The following is a 23,295-nucleotide window of genomic DNA, read 5'->3' on the forward strand; positions in this document are numbered from 1 at the left end:
TGCAATCCTGGGGGCTCACCGATGCCCTCTGGGGAGGGAGGGCTGGGGCTTTGACAAGGGACACCCTTGCCCAGCACGTCGCAGGGGAGAGACGATAGCACTCCTTGGTCTTCCTGGTTGCTTACCGTTGGTGCCAGATTGTGTCCTGTGAAGCAGCTGTCAGGTCAGAATAGCGTAAATGAATACACAGAACATTTCAGAACAGTTCAAAGAAATTTTAGAGATGCTGGCTGTCCTAGAGGGCAGCTGAATCTGTGCTAGACAGTCAGTCTGTGCAACTCAAGCCTTTCTTTTGGGTGAAAAACCTCCAGACAGAAATGTTTCCAACTCTTGAGGAAGATGAAACCGTTAAACGATTAGGACAGTTCCTGAAACGGTGCACAGGGACTGGATAAGGAGGTGTGTTACTGGTACATAAATCGTCCCTGATGCTTTTTCCAGCTTTCATTCCCAGTTAATCCATCATTCAGCTAATCCAGTAGCTACATCGTGTTAGAAGGCAAAGGCTTGTAACTCAAATTACCTTATGTTGCTAGATGTATGCAGGGATTGAGACAGCTGTGGTCCTGAATGGTTTTACCTTTGCTGCAAGCATTTTCGTACGTACCACCCAAATCATTGGAGTAAACAAGACACTTTTCCTTGCTTGCTTGCTAGAAAAATGTTCTTCACAGTGGGGCTATTAACCCTTGAGGGGAGCTTAAATAACTACTTGTAAGTATTTTCTACTAGTTTGTTGCATTTTTCTTCCCACTATTCACAGAATGCTATACATCACTCCAAAATTTCTGTACTTTTTCTGTGCCATTTTGCTTTCTAGCAGGCCAGACTTGCGAGGTGAAGCAGCCTGCCCAGCCCTGAACGTAGATTTGTCCAAGTACAGGATTTTCTTTCATACTTCAGTCGCACCAAGGCATTCAGAAATGGGCTGAGAGCCCCCAGCAGCTTGCGCAGTGATGTGTGGTTGCTGCGGAGTCTTGCTGAAAACAAGCACCTGCGTTCCTGCGCTGCTGCCGACCCCTCGAGCGGTGTGATCTCCCCGCCGGCCATGCTCCGTGCTTTGAGCACGTAACGGTGCAGTGTAACACCGCACGCAGAACGAGTCGGGCGCAGGCACCCGTCCTCTGCCCTGCTTACAGAGGCGGGGAGTATTAGTGGGAGGATCCAGGCTCGTTCCTGAGCTGACCGTCCGCCTGCCAGGTTTGTGCCCCGGGCATGTGAGTAGGACGCGCCCGCGAAGGGTCTCACAGCAGCAAGGACACCGGTCAGTCTGTCCGTCCTGCTTCAGCTCGAGTCAGTCTGCAGCTCCGCAGAAGGAGGAAAAGATGACAAAGATGGGAAAAAAAAAATAGGAAGCCAAGTTATTTATTGATATGGGGAGGGAAATTCCATTCTGGCCCTGCAATAGAAGCCGTGATTCATGGCTTTAATACAATAGACATTGAGTGCACGCAGATGCAAATCCCTTCGGATAGGCCAACGTTTTAAATACCACTAGACATGTTTTTAGGCTCTCTCTGATACTGGGAATGTTGCCATCACTACAAGGCTGTACCAGAAAACAAGATTTCAACTGTACTGCTGTCAGATGGTTACTGGGAAATGAGATAACTGATCTAATCACGTAAATTACTCTCTTACCAGGATCTGCATAGGAAAGTCTCTTTGCCTCCTCCTTCACTTCACCATACTTTTACTGATACTCAGACACTTGCTGGCACTACATGGGACAGGGATGGAGCTGAGGTGCCATCGCTCCCTGGCCGGGGAGACCTTGGGTTTCTCGGAGGAGGCTGGGTGAGGCGCTCGTGTGGCAGTTTCTCACCTGCTGCACTCCTGGCATGCATTCTTTGGTAGCGTCAGCCTGGATGCGACACGCTAAGAGCTCAGAGATGACTGACCCAAAAGGAATTCCATGTTTCTAAAGGGAAAGCCAAGCCTGGAAGCAAACTGGACTATTTCAGCGTGTGCTTGGCTGCACAGAGCTCTTTGCTTTCTAAGCTAAAATTGCAGGTGGCTTTCCTCACTTCCATCCTCCACATCTTTATTGTGCTGTTACTGCAGAAGAAGAGCAGCTCTCTGTATGCCAGAAAACAAAACAAAACAAAAATCAACAAAAAAAATACCATTTAACACAATGAAATGACTTCTCAAAAAAGAACTTCAGGAAAGGAGCATGTTTTTCCATTCACTGTATTGATGTTGGAGCATGGTATAAATATACTTTATTATTCTAAAGCTTGGAATTATTACCTGACAGCTTAAAATGCTGATTTAATGCAGCCCTGCAGAGAAAAGTGGTGGTTCTGTCATTATTGAGATAGCCAATACACATCATAAAATTGATGCATGGCAGCCCTGAATAAGGAATCGTACATCGTTCATTATTACCTCACTTTATATTAGGACTGCAGGGATCAATAAAAAGCAACAGGATTAAATGTTGCCAGTTCCCCCCACAAAGTCATTTGATTGACATTATTTGCCTGCAGGTGTGACTAAAATGTTGCCAAAATATGTTTCTCGTGGATCGGGGAAGGAACACCTTTTGCTTTTTGCTCTGTTTTGTCATCTCCATTCTGTTAATCTCGGCAATCCCTGAGCCACCAAGGTGTACCACAGCAATTCAGGTGTGCAGAGCTGGAACATCGACCGTCCCGTGGCTGCAGAGGGTCGTGATGGGGGCCTCTCACCGGGAGGATGGAGAGAGTACGCGCATCTCCATAACGCTACCCATCCTGCAGCCCGCCGGTTAACAGGCTTTGCCCTGTTTCCTCCTGGTTTCGCCAGCCACAAGCCATGTTTTGGAATGGAGACCGAAGGTCACGTTCTTCTTGGTACTGGAGGAGGTGGTTGCTGAAGCCCTGATGCTGTGGCAGCCATCCACTGGTCATCAGCTCGCAGAGGACCTGCTGCTGCATGCTGGCAGGTTTCCCCCAGCTCGCTGCCGTGCCCTGGTGAGATGGAGAGCAGCCAGGAGCCAAAACACACGGACACTCGGAACCAGATTCAGCACAAGGACTGCCGCCTGGGAAGCAGGAATAGCTTTCCTCATCAGCTCCGTGTGTCCAGTTCCTCCGAAGAGGTTTTCCATGAGGAACCTCCTCCTGCGCTTGCCCTACCAGGCTGCTGGCAGGGAGGAGGAGGAGGAGGCCAGCAGAATTTGTTGGCGGAGCAGTAGTTTCTCTCCTGATGCCACCTCCCTCAGCTTTAGAATGCATCTTCTCTTCCAGCTCTCAGTGGCAAGCACGCTGGGTCCAAAGAAGGGGCTCCAGCCAGAGCACAGACCTCTTTTTTATCGCTGAGGTTAGCTGTAGCTCTTCCTCTGTTTTGGTTGAAGCGATACGCCTTTTGTTTTCCAGATGTGCAGTAACATCCAGCTGGGAGGAGTAAAACATGTTTTATGGACTAAAGCGTGTTCATGACTGAACATTGTCTACGCTGTAGATTCGGAAAGGGGCTGTTCAGCAATCCCAAAAGATCCGTTCCAAGTCGGAGACGTGGGGATGCATTTTCTGCTGTCAGGTTATAAAGTTCTGCAAGGCTTATAACAGAAATGCTGACGCAGGCTTCGTGCAACGAACTGGAGAGTTGTGTAAAATCAAATGACAAGCTGCTGCCTGCAGGTTTGGGTGCAGCCCACGAACGGCGTCACCCCACGGCAGCAGATAACCCCTCGCCCCAGTGTCACCGCAGGGAAGGACAGGCTTCACAGACATCTTTCCGTGCCTGCAGCGGCGTTTGCGGTGCCTGCAGACGAATGGCGAACAGGTGGCGGTCTCAAAACCGATGGTCTTTTTCTTGAAGCTCGCTGAGGTTTACGGCTTGCTTGCCGCTTGCTTCCATTTGGAAGGTGGAACCTTGCTGAGCTCTGTGCTGCGCAGGGCCAGGCTCAGACACTCCGCAGCGCGCAGACACTGGCAGCATCGCAGTCTGAGACATCAGAGCAACTGCCCTGGCAGAATACTGCCCTTGGAGCCCGTAAGGTTAGGGAAGGCGTTGTCATCTGTAGCATAACTGCGAGTCCACTACGTGATCACCCTTCCGCACGGCCTTGGCTGAGGCAAAGCAGCGGTGTGGTGCTGCTCTGCTCGGCTTGAATCTCAGCAGATTGCAGCTCCTCCGCTGCAGACAGACAGGAGGGACTTGAGCACTGCTGATGGCAGGAACTGTGCTTGGTGTTTCCAGGAATAATTGCTAACACCTTTCCATCTCAAATCAGATGGGTGCTGTGCTATCGTTGCGAATGTTGAAACAAGCTATTAACAGCGATCTTCTTGCGTTTCAGATGCGAGTGCTTGCCGGGTTACAGCGGAAAACAGTGTGAAATAGATGATGATGACTGTGTGGGCCATAAATGTCGCCATGGAGCTGTCTGCGTAGATGCAGTCAACGGTTACACCTGCGTCTGTCCTCAGGGTTTCAGGTACGTGAGAGCCAGCTCCTCCCCAGGCTGTCTTCTGTACAGAGTGCTGGGGCACTTGCTTTAATTGCTTTCATCCTCAGAGCTAATCAGCCTCTAGATACGGTATCGATCCATCATTCCTACCTGAATGGATGTCTCAGCACTTCAAATCTTGCAACTGAAGTAGGTCTTAACGAGTTAACTGAACGCAGGGGGCTGACGATTCTGGCTTTGAAAACAGCAGTTTGCCTTTCGAGCAGAGCTGTGCTAGTTTGCCTGCCCCAGCCTCTCCTGGTAAAACACGAATTATGTGGAGATCAACTCTGCACGCACAAGAGCGAGCGAAGGGTAATAACATCATGCAGATGAACCCTCAGACCTGGCTGCAAGCAAGGATCGGTCTGGGGATTTTGTGCCAGTGTCTCTGTGCCTGTCGGTGGATGGGCTCGGTACGATTTGGGCTGTAATTTTCAGCCTCTGATCCTGACAGCTGCCAATATATCTGACTCCTGGAAATCTCTCTGTCTGTCAAAGATAAGTGCGCTCCTCTAAATGGATTCACTAATCATTGCCTGAGGCTGGATCCTGGCTTCCTTCCAGCCAAACCTTTTCTGTCTTTGAAATACACACATGAGACAAAGAAGGAGTACCTGAAGAGATCAGTCTTGACAAAGCAGAAATTGCATGAACACTTCTAAATCATTTTCTCTGCTTTGTATCTGCAACTGTTTTCATTCTTCTTGCTCTCATCCTCCCTGGTTTTCGGATTTTTTTCCTTCCCAGCACACATTTTTATTGCAAAGCAGACAGACTTCCCCAAATAGGCATTGATGTATCACATGCTGTCAGCCCGTGGTTTCACAGAATCAGGCTTGTTATTTACAGGATATCAGATACCCTCTGAATTTCAAATTCCTACCCTTTTCTCCGTGTTTTGTTCTCTGCTCTAATCCCTTTGATGGCCTTAGGGATCCTGCAAATAGGTGACTGGCAAGGATCACAAGTGGCTGTCCCACAGTGGGACTGTCAGTGCTCGATGTGATCTAATCGGTAGAGCTGAGAAATGGGATCGCCCGGCCATATCTGGAGCCAAGGGTGACTCGAGCCCCTCATCAGGCGGTGGTGACTGGGAGACTTCTGCTGCAGGTCCCGTGATTCCTAAGGCTTGTCTAAGTACTAGGCAGTGACGAATGTGAGGGTTTTTCCTGGGAAGGCAGGGTCACGGTGTTTGGCAGCGACGTTTTGAGTTGTGACACAGTTGAGCGGAGCGGGTAGGTGGGGGACCGGTCTGAGTCCCCTCCTGGCAGTTCAGGCAGTGCCCCAGGTTGGCTGATCTTACACCAGGGACTTCAAGAACAGAACCTGGGACATCCCAGTCTGCTCCCTCACTCCAATGAGGGGGCTCAATTCCGCTAAAAGTCCTCCAAGAAGAGGAAACATCTTTCTACACAAAGCTCCAAAACTCTGTCACTAGCTTAGACAGCACTTTGTAGCCCAAGGTAGGCTTGGGCAAGCAAAGTAATCCCGCTGCCTGTCCACAGCAGAGCCAGGATTAACTTGACGGCTCCTGCTTGCTTTCTGTTTTTTTGGCCTAGTCCATGCCACTTCCCTGAATTTCCCATGCAAGATGCAAAGGAGCAAGGGTCTTTTAGGGGAAAAACATCCCAATGAGCACTGAGAGGCTCCCTCTGCCGAGGTGGAGAGCAAGCTGAAGCCGCTTGTGTTCTCCACGCAGAATAGTCCTGGATCTTGTTTGATTTCAGGATTCTGATTCTGCTGACAAAGTATGATCCGCTCGTTATTCTTTCCCTGACTCCAGCCATTTGTAGTTTCAAGGCCTGCTGCTCTGAAGGGGGGTTCTGGGTTGGTTTTTTTTCCCCTCTGAAGATTGCAATTGCAAAGATGGTGACTGACAGCGTTCAGCCTTCTGGTGTTCAGGTTTATAGACTCAGCAGTTCGCAGGGCTGTGCAGCAAGAAGATAACTTTGCAAGTATCTGAAGGCTGCAAGTGTTGATGAAAAGGAGAGAGCACGAGGGGTGGTCTGACAGAGGTAACTAGGAGACCCGAGATGACGATTAATAAAGCTTTTTTTGGCTAAATATCAAGAATCATTTCCCAGCGGTGAGTTTGCAGAGTGACCCCCCCCAGCTATCTGGAGCTCATGCTGCTGTAATAAATGCACAGACCCGTAACAATGTTATGGTTGTCACTATGCTCTACGTCAAAGCCACTTGGAGTCACACATTAATGAGGATGTTCAAACTCACATCCTTGCAGGGTTGAACAATGGCACCCTGGTAGTTCTTAACGACGCAGGGCCTCGTATACACAACGACGCGTCTCTGATGACAGCCCCAGGAAGTACCAACAGGCACACATCTGTTCTCCCATCGTAGCGTCTCCTACTCGCTGCTCCCGTGGAGCTGTGCTCCACACAGCACCTTTCCTTACCGCTCAGTGGCCTGCTGCAGTTACACAATACACTTTCTTCCGGACAAGTTTTCAGTGTTTTCTTCCAAAAATAACCTTTGCTTGCCCCTTGTAGGTTAAAACTTTTTTTGAGCATTTGTGAATGCACTCTTTTCAGTGGTGCCCAGCGACAGGACAAGGGGCAATGGGCACAAACTGAAGCAGAGGAAGCTCCAGCTGAACACAAGGAAGAACTTCTTCCCTCTGAGGGTGACGGAGCCCTGGCCCAGGCTGCCCAGGGAGGCTGTGGAGTCTCCTTCTCTGGAGATACTCCAGACCCACCTGGACAAGGCCCTCTGCAGCCTGCTCTGGGTGACCCTGCTTCGGCAGGGGGTTGGACTGAGTGACCCACAGAGGTCCCTGCCAACCCCAACCATGCTGTGAACATTCTGTGATTCTGTGAACCCCGTGGGATAAAACCCATCTTACCAACCCTTCCCGCTAGCAGTCACCCTCGCAGTAGCATTGGCCTGATGAATGCTGCTACGGTGGCGAGGCACGCATGCAGACTGCCGAGCTTGATAGCAAGCACTGTTCCTCCACCATGGAGATGCTGCAGAGTTCCCCCTGGGACAGTTTGCTGCAAGGAACTCAGCAGTGATTATTTAAATAAATGAGATCGTACCAAGCAGAAGGGACTTGGCCAAGCTATGCAAGTCAGGCTGTGCTCCACGTTCCACTGCTGGGGAAATAAATAGTATTAATGATTTCTAAAAATAGATTTTTAAAAATATTTTAGAATAAAAACGAAAAGGCCTTGACAGATACTGCTGCTAACGTAACTTCTAGATGGCAGTAGCAGGACAGCTGCACTTGGAAAGCCACCCACTGAAAGGGTCTCACAGCAGGGAAGGGTTGTGCGGGAGCCGTGCTGGGAGCTCGGGGAATCTTTCGGAGCAGCGACAAGCACAGACACGCTGGCTTCTTCCAACATTTGCTTTCTGTTAGTGCATGCTGTTGCGGGTCGCCTGGATTTTTTATTGTTATTATTTTTAACTTCCATGAAATTGGATTTATATGCGCTGACTTTCCTTCTGCTTTCTACTTGTTGCTCACAGACAAAACACAATGACTGGCGTTAGGAAGAGCAGAGCTGAAGGGCAGGGCCAGCAGTGCTCCCTCCCTTCTGCCCGTCACCTCTGGCAAGCAGTTACACCTGACGCCAGGCACGGGGTGGCAGCTGCCCTGCTGTGATCCCACTGCTGGCTCTCCTGGCGCGTTCGCCAGCCAGCCCCAAGGCCCTGCGCTGGAGAGAGACATCCCACCCTTAGCGGAAGCAGGCTTTGAAAGTGCGGTGCCTGGGCAGCAACCGGGACGCAACGGGGTTCTTCGGTGTCCTCAGGTCGTCAGCGCTGGCGGGGTCTGACTGCTGTGCCGACAGGCAGCAGCTCCCGTGACTGCCTTCGGCTGGCGAGAGTTGCTTTCTGCGTATCCATCTTCCCATGGGGTTGTCGCTGTTTTTTTAATGTGCCCTTGTCTTCTTGGAAAGGGGAATCCAAGCCGTCTCTTGCTTGGGGTGCTGTGCCTGCCCTCCAGGAACGGGGTGGTCTGTGAGGGCTGGCCAAGAAGCTGCAGCAAAGGGTCTCGCTCAGGAAGGGAAAGTCTCTCAGTCTGTAACTGATCCATAGTTCAGGTGTGCTCACAAAGAAGCGTTCCCAAGAACAAACTTAAGAAACATGCAGACAGAGCAAAGACAACCATCTCCCGTTGTGGTGGACTGACCCTGGCTGGATGGCGGGTGCCCCCCAAAGCCGCTCCATCGCTCCCCTCCTCAGCTGGGCAGGGGAGAGCAGACACAGCGAAGGGCCAGCTTTGGGCTCTCGTTCCACACAGCGCTAAAGACAGAGCCGTGGACTCCGTGCAAAATTTCACAGAGAAAACGTAAGCAGGAAAGCAGCCGTCTCCATTACCTTCTGGTACGGAGGCAGCAAGTTCTGGTCTCTGAGGCTAAGCAAGATTGGTCTTGAGTGTGTTGTGGCTGGTTTATTTGCTGTTCTTGCAATCTTCTACCAGCACTATTTACTGCAGGGTAATGGCTTGGTTTCCTATTCTAATCATAGCTAGGAAGGTTGCCTAGAAAGTCACTGAGCTTCCAAGTCTCACCTGCTTTACTGGAGAGGAGTGAGGTTTTGGGCATTTTTTTTTGCTTTGCTTTTCTAAGAGTGCTATTACTCCACAGAGTACTCCCGAAATGGCAGGAAATTCCTAGTGGGACAAATGGGATTTCACTGTTCCGGGACTGGGCTGACGGGTTACTCACTGCATGAGTGGGTCTGCCGCAGTGCTCTCCTGGAAAGCCCCCCGGCCCCGTGCCGAGGAACGCTGTGCGACACAGCGAGCCGGTGCAGGAGCTGAGCCCACGGCGTTCCCCGCGGCACAGCCCGGCGCGCGCTCCCTGCCCACCGCCCGCCGGTTTGTCCTCATTTTACTGTCCACACATCTTCAAGCAGTCACAGGGCTCCGGGCAAAGAGTTTGTGTTCTCTCGTCAGTACAGATGCGTTTGCTGGGTTTGGACACTGGGTGCAATGGGAAGTTCGGGGTACGGGTGGAGCGACTTGCCGTGGGCAGCCAGAGAGCCTGGCCCCGTCCCACTGCTCGCACAGGCCCAGCAGCTGTCCTGGGCAGAGATTTCTCATTTACATTACCTCCCTCGCCCTGCTGGCCATGCTCCTCGTGATGCACCCCAGGATCCCATCGGCCTTCTTGGCAGCCAGGGCACGCTGCTGGCTCATGGTCAACCTGTCAGGTGAAGCAAGGGAGGAAGCTGTAAAAAACACTAAAAATAGAGGATTTTCACCGTTCTTACCACTGCCAACAGCAGAGGCAGATGCAAATCACAAAGCCTAGGGCAGGGAAATCTCAGGTTTGGGCTTCAATGGCTCCCAGTTTTTGCTGGGCACCTCTGCACAGCTCAGCGTGGGACGGAAGCTGTTTCAGACAGACTGCTGTACCTGCCAGAGCTACAGAACCGGTGCAAGGTGCAGCAGGAATTGCTGGAAGTGTTTGAACTGGCTCGCTCAGACCCAGCACGGGAGTTGCTGTGCTGCGGAGCTCTCCCACAGTAACGCAGGCCCCCGGCAGCTGAATCTCGGAGTCGCTGTACTACAGCAGCAAAATGGCGGCATCTGAAAATGTTTCCTTCCGTAGAAAAATGGTGATAATCAAGGCCACTTTTTCTTTCCTTTGCCTACCACAGTGGACTTTTCTGTGAAACGCCTCCGCCGATGGTGCTGCTCCAGACGAGCCCGTGTGACAACTACGAGTGCCAGAACGGGGCCCAGTGCATCGTCGTCCACCATGAGCCCGTCTGCCGCTGCCTCGCTGGCTTTGCTGGGCAGAAGTGCGAGAAGCTCATCACGGTCAACTTTGTTGGGAAGGATTCCTACGTGGAGCTGCCATCAGCCAAAATTCGCCCTCAGGCAAACATCTCCCTCCAGGTACGTCACGCAGAACACCACTTGCCAGCCCAGTGCTCTTCTAAGCAATAATCCGTATACATTTATGTATTTTTTTATTCCGAATGAATGGGGGCTATTGGCCAAGGTGCTGACAAAGTCAGAATCAACTTGTCAGCCTGTTGTCTGCTCTGAATTCACTAAAACGTTAAGGAGCAACTAAGGCACCACTGTACCTTAGTGTACACTTTGTGGACACCACTGTAGCTTTGTGGACACGCATCCTGCCTCCAGAATCCCACCACTCTCTTATTCCCAGACTGGCACTGTGACCAGAGATGATTCAGCAAACCTCCCCGTCTCCTTACGGTTCCACAGCGTTGTGGTTCATCCTGTAGAAATTAGGGCTTAACTTATTAAAAGCGGTTGCTCTAAATGGCCCTTCCAGACCATATTTTTGTTACTCTTACTGTGCACACTCAGTAGATAAAAGGCCTGGGATTTTGTCACAGTCCCGTTGTTACACCTGAATTTGGTTTGAGGTCTGAGGTTCAGAAGGCAATGAGAATAGATATCCAAGGTGCTGTGCCACTGCTGTCATCTTTGGGGTTGCGGGTCAGAGGTATTTTGGATACTAAGGTGATATTTAAGTGATTTGGGAGTTGTTTGCATTTGCAATCTAGTAAGCATTAAATGGATCTCTTTTTTCCCTAATATCCCGAAGTAACTGAGGGAATAATTTCTAGCTTTATGCGTTTTCTAATAGAGAGCTGTGTGGAGTACACGTATGACATGGCACATCTCTTTCTTAGGCCACAGGGTGTTAGTCCGGACTATTGGGTAGATATAGATTCATCGCTAGATTCATCATGCGAGCGAAGCCTTACATTTCAAAAGATGTGAAAGAAAAATCAGCCCTGCGTGTTTATTTTATTGCCTTTATTTTCTCAATTTGTACAGAGTGTATTCCACAGTTGGAAATCATAATCTAGACTTACGTGATGTAGTTTGGTTATAATTAAAATACTAATATCAAAACATGGGGAAAGGACTGAATTTCCACATTAGGAATAGATTTTTAAAGGGTGGTTCCTGCAAAGATTATTCTAATGAGAAAATTTTGTAATTATTCTGTAATATTTATTTTTTCTTCAACACTTTGAGTATGCAGTTCATATGAAAATGACAATTCACCTATATTGGAAAATCCAGTTTTTCTTCAGAATTCTGGTTTATTTAACATCACAAAAGAGATTCTAAAATGTGGGTACTCTAAAATATCGCTCCCCAAAGGCTCAAAACACTACAGGTCAACTTTAAAGCTGAAAATCTGGTCAATGTCTTCTTAAGTGTACAAAGCACGTTACAGCAGCCATAGCTTGAACAATAAAACTGATTATTACAGAAAGCACACGCAGATGACCTTCTCACTTCTTGTTTCCCAGGCTGAATATTATTCTTGCATCCAGTAATTAATCACTAGTGAGTTGAAATTAGAATACAACATTGATTATTAAGAACAGGTAGAAGAAATCTTCTTAAAAAGTGCTCGAGGAAGAAAAAAGAATCTTTAAAGGGCAAAAGGATAGTATTTAAATATACATATAAATGCAAACAGATTTTCAAATTTACTTTTCATTTTGGTATTTAACAACCATTATAAAAAACAAGCAAGAAATCTCAAGAAATACATACTGTGAAAACAGCAGGCAGGTTGTATCCAAAAATCCCACTTTGTCTCTTCTATTTTTTTTTTCCTTCTGTACTATAGCAGTATTTGAGAGCTGGAGACTGAGAAAGAGGAGTCCTTGCTTTGTGATTCAGTCTTCAAGATGTTTTTGTCCCCTGGATGTACATCAAGGCTAGAAGGACGAGGGCTGCTTTCTAGTTCCCGACTCTCTAGATGTCCCACGAGAACTCAGCATGACTTGCTGATAACTGAGACTGAGTGAAGAACTCACGGTTGCGCTAGATGTGGGGACAGCCCCGCTTTCCTTCTTTGTGCCCACAGACAGTCTGCGAGCAGAGCAGCGCCTGCTGACATTGGTTTGCTTGTAATTGTGACGGCCTCCTTCTACTGCCAGAGTTGATTTTCTAAAGCTCCACTTCAAGCCAGGGTAGTAGCTGAGAAATAAATTCAGGTGTCTCCAAAAATACAGCAAGTCTGTCGACAGGGATCAAATAAATAGCAGCTTTCACCTCCCGCAGAGCAGCTCGCGTTTGAATCAAGCGAGCCATCCCTTAGTGGGAGGCTGACGGTTTGTGTAGGAGCCCACTCGGTGTCACCAAGACCTGTTGGTGTCTCATGGCTCCTGCTCTCATTTTTGCTGATATATAGGATTTATTAAATCATATTTGAATGGCATGTATGATCTTTAATATAGGTTTGTTTCTTTTTTAATCATTCTCAAGCAACCTTACCTGGTTATTTATGTTTCACAGGTAGCAACGGACAAGGACAATGGCATCTTACTGTACAAAGGAGACAACGACCCTTTGGCGCTGGAGTTGTACCAAGGACACGTGAGGCTCATCTACGACACGCTGAACTCTCCACCTACCACAGTATACAGGTAAATAGCTAAGCTTTACCAAGACAGTGGATTTCCAAAAAAAACTGAGAGGTAGCATTTTTCTAAGAATCATGCATCAGCGAACAACCTTTTATTTTATTTCACTCTATCTCTTTTATGTATGTAATTAGATAACAAAATCAGAATAAATGCTTAGCTAGAGGCTGTGTGGTTAAAAATTGGCATTTAGTGGCAGTACCAGTGATACTGTGTCCTACTGTGATTGCAGAAAAACGTTGTGTTTTCTCATCTACTGTGAAGATTTCATTTCTGGTGAATGTTGCCTTTGAAATAGTTCCGAATAATCAGTTCCTTTGACGTTGATATTTAGCATAAATTTACTGTACCAAGCCAGAACAGTGACTGTGCAACTGCAGGATTACACTGTGTCACATAGGAGGAGAAGGGCTGAATTCCTCCACAGGGTGAATTTTCAGAAGAACTCTTACCTATATCAGCAGTAACTACACAAAGCATGAAAAAGCAGAAATTAGAAAGGTAAATCATAGGGCGATTTGACCTTCAGACACTTTTGGTGATACCAAACCCACAGCTTTTATTCATTAGCCACAAGAAAGAAAAGCAAATGTAGAAGTGAGGCCCCTGCACAGAGGCGTTTCCCTAGGGAGGAGGGATGTGCTGCTCACGTCTTCCGCTGTCCCGTCGGCAGCCCTCCCCGCTTACCTCTCTGCTGATTGTTTTTAAGCCCCGTTGCTCCGGTTTGTGTGGTGCAAACCCACGACGGTGAGCACACGGAGCCCTCCCGGGGCACTGCGTATCCAGGAGACCCGGGCTTCCCAGCCCACCTCGCTCCTGAAGGGAGAGCATCCAGGAGAGCAAGCAGAAGGATGCCACCAAGTATCGCGAGCCAGGACGGGCCTTATGCTGTTCTGGAAAGTTTTCTCAGCACTTGGTAAAACTTGAGTCTTTCAGGAGCACCGGAGCTGGGCAGAGTTTTCTTTCAGGGGAACGGTGACTTGTTTAACAAAATTCTTTCTGTGTGAAAGCAAATTGCATAATACCAACGCCGGGGATGTCACCAGGAAGGGCAATGACTTGTCCACTGTAGGAATGAAAAAAGTCGTTTGCTAGTGATTTTCACCAGGTGTGAAAAATTTCTCTATGTGTGCCTGGCAATGCTAATTGATTTCATGTTAGAGCAAAGCTGAAGCTGTTAAACAGTTTTACGCCCCTGATTAGACGGATGGGTGTGGATGCTTGCTCCCTGTTGTCAGGGGCTGAGCAGCGTGGTGACAAGCGCTGTTGCCACCATCACAGCACCACTTTCGGGATCGGCTGCCTGCTTGCAAAGTTGCCAGCGATGGTGAGTGGCAGCGTCCTCATTATTCCTGCGCCCTTCTTATTGATCAAGGAGGAGGTCTCATTCAGACTGACACCTCATTACCATAAGATTAACAGCCTGCTCACTACATCTTGTGCTGTGTGATCTGTTGAGATGGGAAAGGAGCTGCTTAATACGATGCCCTTTCTGAAATGTCACTCTAATCTTTTATTTGTTTAAGGAGTGGAGCAAAATGGGATTAGCATGGAGCTTGATGGGAAAAGATTAGGTTGATTGAGAAAAACTGCAGCTAAAGAATGTCAAAAAGGGCCTCTAAATAGATTAAAAGACTTGTTTTCCTTAAGGGCTGAGGAAGGGGGAGGAAACCTGCTTCTCTCCTGACAATCGCAGGATGAAGGGGAGAAGGCGTGAGAGGATCTGGTCTGACCTCCCTGTATACCCTGTTTGACTTTTGGCTAAGGCATAAGCTCTGTTTGGCTAAGACGTGACTTCCAGCTTGGCACTGAGTTTTGAGAGGAAAACACCAAATAATGGAAAATCCCACGTTTCCTTTAGTAGCTTGGACAATGGTCAATCGTTACCACTACTCAGGCATCGGCCATAATTTCTCAGTTGTGTTGCTGATACCTTCTGGATGTTTTAGGGGCTTTCTCTGGGGAAATGAAAGTCCTTTTTCACCTGGTACTGGGTCCCATGAGTTTATCTGTGCTTTTAATTGCGTTGTCTCCTAACTTGCATTTTGATGACATGAATAGCTGATTCAGTGTGATGAATTTTACCTAAACCATAGGAATTTGGGGAACTCTTTCTGCAAATCCCATGGTTTTTCATTTTTCGTTAAAAATAAGATTACCGGGAGAACCTGAAACTTTCAAATCTTAGCCTCGCCACTGGTAAACCAGTTTGCCTTCTCTATTGCCTACTCCTTGCTGTCTTGTTTAGGTGCCTCATTTAAACCTCAGTCTCAGCAAAAGTGGACTGTTTGCCTTTGAGAAGCTCTGCTGAAAGACTGTTGGATTTATGTATTTATTTTCCCAGGCAATATCAGGCACTGCTGTCCTCCAAAGAGGTCCGCTTCTTGGAAGAGACAAGCAGTGCTTTGGCTCTTGCTTTTCCTCAGAAGAGTCTGCCAAAAGAGGAGGAGCCCTTAAAATACTGCCTGGTGGGAACTGCGCCAGCTACAGCTGCAGGAGATCTGTAACTGACCTGGTCCTGTGCTGGAACCGAGATGTTGTGCTGGCTGTTTCAGGTGCTTCCCGTGATGGGGTGTGGGAAGTCACTGGCAAGCCACATTATCTGTAATTCTTCATCAGAGTCTCTATGATAAGATTAATAGTACTTAAGAACAGTAAAATGAGCAAAGTAGTGGGCTGAGGAGGGTAGTATCATGCAGGGATAAGATAAAAGCTGTTGTGAGACAGGCTGGGCAGCCAGCAGCGCGTCGGGCGTCCTTGGTGGCAGCTTTCGGCAGTGTAAGGGCGCTGGAAGGCTGAAGTGTGCGATGTGTTGGGTTGCACAGCTCTCCGCCAGCCCCTTCGCACGCAGCCAGGGCGAGGGAGGGTGTGTGCTGGGCGCGTGGTGCGTGTGCTCTTGGCTCACTGTCGCGGTGCTTTCTGCGAAACCCTTGCAGGAGACTGAGGGCAGGGATGTGGCATGAGCGCGGACTGCAGCCGTGCCGGGAGACGGCAGCTCGTTGTATCGGCCCTCTGAAGGCAGGCTCTCTCTGGCTGTTGGGGTGGGCCCATTCCTGTACCCTAATTTAAGCACAAAGCTAGCCTGGAAAAGCCCAAGATTAATGCGCTATACGTTCAGATTTGCTTTACAGGTATTCATTCCTATGGTACGTTTAGATAGAAAGGTTAAAGCTGACATTGGATTTGTCTTTCATTCTAGTCACATAAAGGTCAGCAAATGTCCAGTGGAAAAGTCTGCCTAAAATACATTGCCATCTATCATCGAGTTAGAAATAAATACAAGTTAATGCATGAATACGCAATGATCAACCTCGCCCTTTTAAAAGAAAAGCTGGCTGGTCTGTTACTGGCACTCCTGACTTGTAAGGTGTGGAATAACGGTTTCCTGGATGTCATAGAAAACATCTTATAGAAGACCCATTTTTGAAGTAGGATTCCTACTTGTTATTTCTTTTATTCTATTTAATTATTCTGTAGATGCACAAGTGAGAACAGAAATCTGATTCTGAGTGCTTTATTGACCTCCTTGTTTCTGCACTGGTGAGAGTTACTCTTCCATGCCATGACAGTCCTTAGTACCGAGCCAACAGCGAGTTCTTGAAATAAAGAAAACCTTTTACCCAGATACCCTACCTTAATTTAACGATACCATCTGACGAGGAATGCGCTGCTTTTATTTACCACTGTGCTCCAGTTGCTGGAAGTTTGAATTAACAAAGAGCGTGCAGTTCTGCAGTTTCAGCATTTAGCCATCAATACTGGTTGATGCAGTCTTTTTTTCTGCATCTGTTCCTTGAACCAGAGATGAGACTTCCCCTCTGGTTTTTTATTCTGATAGGTTTTATGCTACTACACAGTCATATTGATTGGATGCTAAATTAATCCTTCCTAATAGAAATGGAAAACAGAAATTTGACACAAACTACTGATGTAGTTCCCTCCAGAGTTCCCAGATTGCCATGTTGCATACAGAATGACATATCTGGTAAAGAGCAAGATGCAGACGTCATTGGTGTAAAATCATATGTTTTCATGCAGGCTTCCTGACAGTTAGGAAAACATACGGATCAATGTAGGCAGAGCCTACACCCAAATTACATTATAATTCCATTTAAAAGTATTCTTGCATAATCTGTTTTCAAAAATGCTACATCATTAAAAATGTTTCTTATAGATCATATCATGCAGTTCTCATGGTCTGGCTGCTTCTTACACAGCATAGATGGATGCTGTTGTGGTTAAAGCTAAAGGCCTGAAATAAGGGAGCTTAAATTCTTCTGTATCTGTCTCATATGGGATGACTGTGGGACGACAAATCAGATCTGGTTCTCCGTGCACAAAAAGTACAGAAATACACAAAAAGTAGAAAAAGTGTTTCAGAAATGTGCTGCGGGTCTCTGGAGAGGGTGGTTCCCTCTCGCTTCTCCTCCAGGCTGTGGAGCAGCCCACGGCTCTTACCCCGGCAGGCTCTGCAACCTGCCCGCAGTGTCCCACGCTGCGGCTGGAGCCGGGGAGCAGCCCTGCGGCCACCGGCACTGCACCTCCAGCACCACGTCCCTGGCCGTGCCGCTCCTGAACTCAGCTTGGTGGCACTCGAGGATTTTGGTCTTCTACTCAGATTTTAGAGACTTCGTAGCTCTTCGGGTGCTGAGGTTGAACAGTTGCTTGGGTGATGGGAGAGCTTCCACACCTTCCGAAGGCAGGGGAGATGGGATTTTTGTGTAATCGCCTCTCTTTAGCTGCAATTGCTTATCTGCAAATCGCCTGGGAGGCTTCGCCATTAATTCACTGCCTCCTAGGGAGGAACGTGCTGGAGGAGTGAAAGCACTAATTAGTCTTAGGATCATTATTAGAGCTTCTCAAACCCAGTTTTGCCAAAAGTCTCTTTGCAGAGCTTTCTGTGTGACTGGTCCTTCTCTTCCTCATACCTTCACAGTCTGCAGCTTGTGCCGTGCCTGTCTCTGGGGGGAGTCCTGTTTGATACCTCAGGATGGTCCCCAAATAGACTGTTTTTCAGAGATTTCTATGAGACATCACTGAGCTCTTAACAATTCTGTACATTTGCAATTCATTTTATTCTCTCTATCACATACTCTTATTTTTTGAGGTACTCCTTAAGGATTTTGCATCAAATATGATGAAAGAAACCAGTATCAATCTCTGACCTGCACGGTAAAAGTTGTAAAATTTCAATGTACTTATACATCTTGCATGAGCCAAGGCAAAGGACAGATGAGTTCTTTTTTGCCTTTAGAAAGGGCTCTGGTGTATTTGAATGGGACAAAAGAGACAAGCGTGTGAGTTCTTGCCAAACTACAAACATTGCATTTCCCTAGTCTTTCTTGGATTTTTGTGTAGCAAGACAGTGAAAATGTAAGGCCAAGACCTTAAAATATCATCTAACTTTTATTGTTAGGTTCAGAATCAAATATTTGCTTTCATGAAATTTGGAAACTTTCTTCTGCTGAGATGAAGCTTAAGCAGGGCAAACTTATGTCCTTCAGGCTGCCTGAGGACCTAGCAGGCAAAATCTTGTTAAGCTGAATTAATCTCTTTATTTTGTAGATCTCTTTGGTATCTCTTGCAAGAATGAAGGTTTCTCACTTCTCCTCTCTCTCCACACCTCTGCCCAGCTCGTTCTCTTCAGCGTAATATCTGAGTACCCAGAAACACTGTGCTGCAGACCCGCTCAGAGGCTGCTCCTCTGCCACACAGGGTTTCATGCCGTTTCAACTCGTTCTTTGAATTCACTTGTGTTATGACCACTTGAAGGCAAAGCAGAGATGATATTTGTGTCCTTCGGATTAGGAATGTGTCCATCTACACCGTCACCTTTATCACTGTTTTTTTAAAAAAAGTCAGAATACTGCTGCAGACCCAGATCAACTTCAGGCAGGTGACAGAAGACAGTCCTCCTCCTCCCAAATCACTTTTTCAGCAGACCGTGCTGGCTTTAATGCGCAGACAACACACAAACAAATTGTCAGCAGTCTGTGTATTTTGTTAAGCAAATTGATTTGATGCTGTTTTCTAAAGCAGACACCCATGAGCTGGTCTGTACCCCGTTATTTCAGTCGCTGTGTACCTGTGCTCTGCGTGGCTCCACCTGCACCTCCCGGCAGCTCTCCCAGCTGAGGGGACAGGAGGGAAGCTGGAGCGGAGACGCTGTGTCCGTCCCGGCTGGTCGCTTTGCTGATCAGCAGCCTTTTCGGACGAGTTATGCAAAACAGAGGAGTGCACTACACACATGTACATATATAACTTTAGCACAATAACATTATAATGCTGATTTCCTTCAGCACAAAATAATTATAAAAATGTAATGAAGTCAGCGAGACACCAATATCCATCCTGAGAAGAAATGAGAGATGATGCAATCAGGATAGTTCATAACTAAACAAAAGCTGGGGGGGGACACCCAAAATGAACTCACGTGTTAAAATACTCTGAGCTGGGTCTCTGGTGAGAGTCTGACTTCACAGCATGCTGGCCCCATGCAGCTCCTCTCTCTCTTGACCGTATTGGACACTTCAGAGGATTACGCCTGCAGATGGAAAGCAAATCCTTCACAGTTACGACATTTCACTTCGCAATGGAGAGTGTTAACCATTCAGTTAATAGTTTTCAGCATTTTCAAGAGCATCAAGAAGGAAGCTGTTTGCTCTTGGAAGTTTGCTGAACTCTAGAAGTAGCTCAGCACCTTGCAGGCACTCACTGGTTTTCATCTTCAAAGTAGTCTTGGGTTTATGTAAAAATGAATGATGAAGCCAAAGTTGTTCTCTACGTGATTTGACTACAACTAAAAATAGTATAGTTCTATCAAAAGAAAATTGCTGATGAAAATGCAGAAACTCACATTATAAATGAAGGCTTTCCCCTGTTTGTTAAAGTCAGTAGCTGGCTTGAGTTTTAGCCAGTTCGGTTCAAGCCTTCAAACTGCCCAGCCAAACCAAAAGTAATCATCAAATAAGAACAATTTATCCCGCCCCAGCAGAAAACCTGATTCAGTCATTAGTCTGTCCGCAACGTGGCCTCACTGTTCCTCCTAGTGAGAGCGTCAGTGAAACCATGAGCATGGTGCTGGCAGCTCCTGAGCCATCATAAATCAGTGCTGATGTCAGTGCACCTTCTGAGCAGTCAGTTTGGCTTCTGTACGCTGGGAACACGCTCTTGTGCTGAGCTCTGGTTCCAGTGAGTAACTAGGAGAAAGGTGTGCAAATGCATTTTATAAGGTATTTTCGTGCTATACCATGGGTCGTTAGTCCGGTAGTAGATTGTCAAAGTTGGTTAATACTGATTGCGTCAGAGCAAGGTTGAAGTATTCTCATAATAGACAATGATAGAATAAACCTAATTGTGGTCAAAATGACTTTGTAAACTTCCTATACGCTAATGACTGGCTCATGTCTTGAACTGTGAGGCTTTTGCCTTATAACAACACATAGCAAGCTAGTATGTTTAATTTTTTCTGCCTCTAAATTTCTGGCAAACATCATGACTAACACAAAGTTTGGATGTGTACCATGTGTGGTAGGTTTCTATCCCGTTTATACCGCGTGCCAGGCGCTGGATTCGGTCGATACGGTCTTTGTTAGAAGGAGGGCATGCAGAACTGGCACTGCGGCGGTCACGGAGGTGCGGCGTGGTTCTGCGCCCAATTTTTTCAGTGCTTCTTCCCAGTACAGAAATGTGACCCACAGCTCTGCGTTTGCCAGAATGCCCCCGTGCTGCTGGGAGAGGTGGGTATGGCAGCTGCTACTCAGGTTGTCAAATAGCAGTGGATTTTGTTTATTTTCGTGGAAGGAGAGGCATACAGCTGTAGGTATGTTGCCACAGATGAGGTGGAAACAATTCCATCTGCTGACCACGCATCAGGTTTCTAAACAGAAAGAGCTTTTTCTTCTTGGAGCTTAGCCTCCAGTTTCAGATAAACCCCGTCATTGTCTGTCATTCTAATTGGAAGCCCTTTTAATTGTATTCTGTAGTGGCCCTGCTCCCTGCAGGTAAATGACAGATACCTTCTTATTTTCCGGAGTGGAAAAGGGAAAAGATGGTGTAAAGTATTTCCCCCCGATGAAATGACTCTGTGAGGACCCTTGATGGATTTCCCCATCAGACCCTGCGATCTGACACCCAGCTGAACGGCAGGGCTGTTTTCAGTAGCGTTTGACACGGGCGCCAAAAAGCAAGCCCAAGCCTCCTGCCCTGTTCCGAGCCGTGGCGGGGCGGGGGGCCGTGCTGCTGCCTGTCCCGGTGAGCCCGGCGCGGCGCCCGCACGGCACTGGTGAGGCTGCTGGCCCTGCTGCCGTGCCGGGGGCCTGCCTTCCCCGGGGCTGCTGGCAGCATCGGATTTAACGCATCCCAGTAGCACTACAGAATCTGTATGTGATCATTTTACGCTCTGTATTTACTGGGTTTGTTATTTCACACGATGCGTGTTACAGTAAAGACACGGAGAGGCAGTAGCTCGTCGCCCCGCAACGCGCTCTGTGCCGTGATGAGCTGACGCGTTTGCGGTGGGGTAAGATGGGAAGGCGGTGACACTGTGATCTGCCATTCCGGAGGGGCCTTGGACTCGAAGCGTTCGTTCAAGCTGGTTTTACTGCCCTGACGCTTGCGTTTCACAAATTCTCAGTTAGCAGAACGAAGCGTTCAGCTCTGCAGAGATACGGTGATACTGCAGGAGACCAGCACAGCTTCGGCTCCCCAGCAGTGGGGCTGGAGGGAGGTCTCAGACCTCTGCGAGAATTCACTGCAGACCAGGAGCGTTCACCCTGCCCGTGAGTCTGACCCTTTTATCAGTAATCCAGGGAAAGGGGTCGGGACTGCGCGAACTGCGTGTGGCAGGGGTGTGAAGAAGGTCCTTGCTTTTCCCTGAGAAGGTCTGTGATACAATAACTTTCGCTGTTGGCAAGGGTGCCGCAGGAACTGAATTATGCCTGGAAATTAGATATGCATAGCCTGGCCAAACGATCATTAAGGGAGATACGGTAATCAGCTGCCAGTGTTTAAGGGCTGTAAACACCAAGAAGAGAAGGATGGGTGGTCTACAGCATTGTAAGTAGGAGAAAAGGTAGAAAACCAAGCAAATTAAAATGGAGGTATCAAGGAAAAAAAATCTTAACGTCAAGTGCCCTCAGCCTAGGAGACCTAACGCTCGAGTCATGTAAAACAGGACTGAACAAACGAGAGTAAATTTTAAGGTGAAAGCGACTTGAGTGCTTTAATGTATCTCTTTCCCCTCTTATTTCCCTAGCCTTGCGTTTCATTAGCATTTTTCATACTTTTTTTCTCAACATGTGGTATTTATTTGGCTTCTGAAGATGATAGTGCTTGAAGTAACATGTTATTGTAGAGGCAGCACAAACACTACTCCAATTATGACTTTGCCTTTGTTGCCATGGAGAAGTTTAAATCTATTTCAGGCCAAGGACTGATTATAACTAGAACTAAGGGCAGGAGGTAACTGTAGCTTGGAAAGGTGTAAAACCATCACCACTGACACCTGAAGTCAGCCCGGCACGGTACGAGTGTCACAGCTCCCGCACTGCTGACAGCTCAGTGCAGTTCCCTGCGGCTCTCGCCTTGCGTGGCTGGATTTTGGTGCCTCTCCCCCGGTGTATTTCTGGTTATTCCCTTCTGCTTTGAAGGTGTTCAAGGATTATCGAATTTCTGTGTTCCCCACGGCCCTCGCTCCCCAGTCACTTACCAGCCTTGTGCTTGCTTTGTCCTGCACTTCACATGAGGCATGTCCCCATTAAGACAGAGGTCAGGAGAATCTGGAGACTGCAGCTAATGAATTGATGCCCTCATTTGCATAACTGATGGTTGTACACTTCCGCAGTGACACGGTTTGCTGTGATCCTTAAAGCTATTTTTGTTTTTGACTTCCCTGCCCTGCTGTTCCCTGCTGTCTGCACTGAAGGTACGTCACACGTCAGTGAAAGAAACAACCCCAAAGCCCAGATTTTACAATTTCAAATCGAATGCTTTAATCCTTTAATGCATTTCTGTTCCCTGGCATATTTACTGTGGCTCAGCGCTGAGTCTCTCACGGGCACTGGAGCGAGGGGAGTCGGTGTTTGGAACATCTGCGGGCGCTCGGGGCTGGAGCGGAGGGGAAGGAAGATACAGGAGGGAGCAGAGAAAACAGATCAAAAACGAGAGTGGAAATCGGTTCTTTCACGTCTTCCCTGGGGTTTCGTGTCCAACACACGTGCCTTCCCCTTCATTTCTTGGTGTCCTGGTGCCTCAGCCCTCGGCAGAGGCCGCGGGTCCGTCGGCCGAGCCTGCTGGAAGGGCGCTGGCGTGAGGCCAGCTCGCTATGACCGGGGGCGCCGGGGACCCCTCCGCAGAGCCCTCCCTGCCTCCCGCTCTCCGTCCCCAGCGGCCTCCCCCCCTCCCCTGAGGGCAGCCCGCTTCCCTCCCTGCCTCCCCCCCTCCCCTGAGGGCAG

At 48.1% G+C, this 23,295-nt stretch overlaps 1 protein-coding gene across 2 annotated transcripts in view; it reads left to right on the forward strand.

Moving 5' to 3' along the window:
* The window catches only part of SLIT3 (slit guidance ligand 3), a 525,043-nt gene that overhangs the window by 487,706 nt on the left and 14,042 nt on the right, over positions 1–23,295 (forward strand). For both annotated transcript variants that reach the window (XM_075442199.1, XM_075442200.1), the window contains exons 31-33: positions 4,289–4,426; positions 10,073–10,313; positions 12,714–12,844. In XM_075442199.1, coding sequence (XP_075298314.1) covers positions 4,289–4,426; positions 10,073–10,313; positions 12,714–12,844 — 510 coding nt within the window. The remainder of the gene's footprint in view (positions 1–4,288; positions 4,427–10,072; positions 10,314–12,713; positions 12,845–23,295) is intronic.

The sequence above is a fragment of the Opisthocomus hoazin genome, chromosome 23, assembly GCF_030867145.1.
Source record: "Opisthocomus hoazin isolate bOpiHoa1 chromosome 23, bOpiHoa1.hap1, whole genome shotgun sequence".
NCBI lineage: Eukaryota > Metazoa > Chordata > Aves > Opisthocomiformes > Opisthocomidae > Opisthocomus > Opisthocomus hoazin.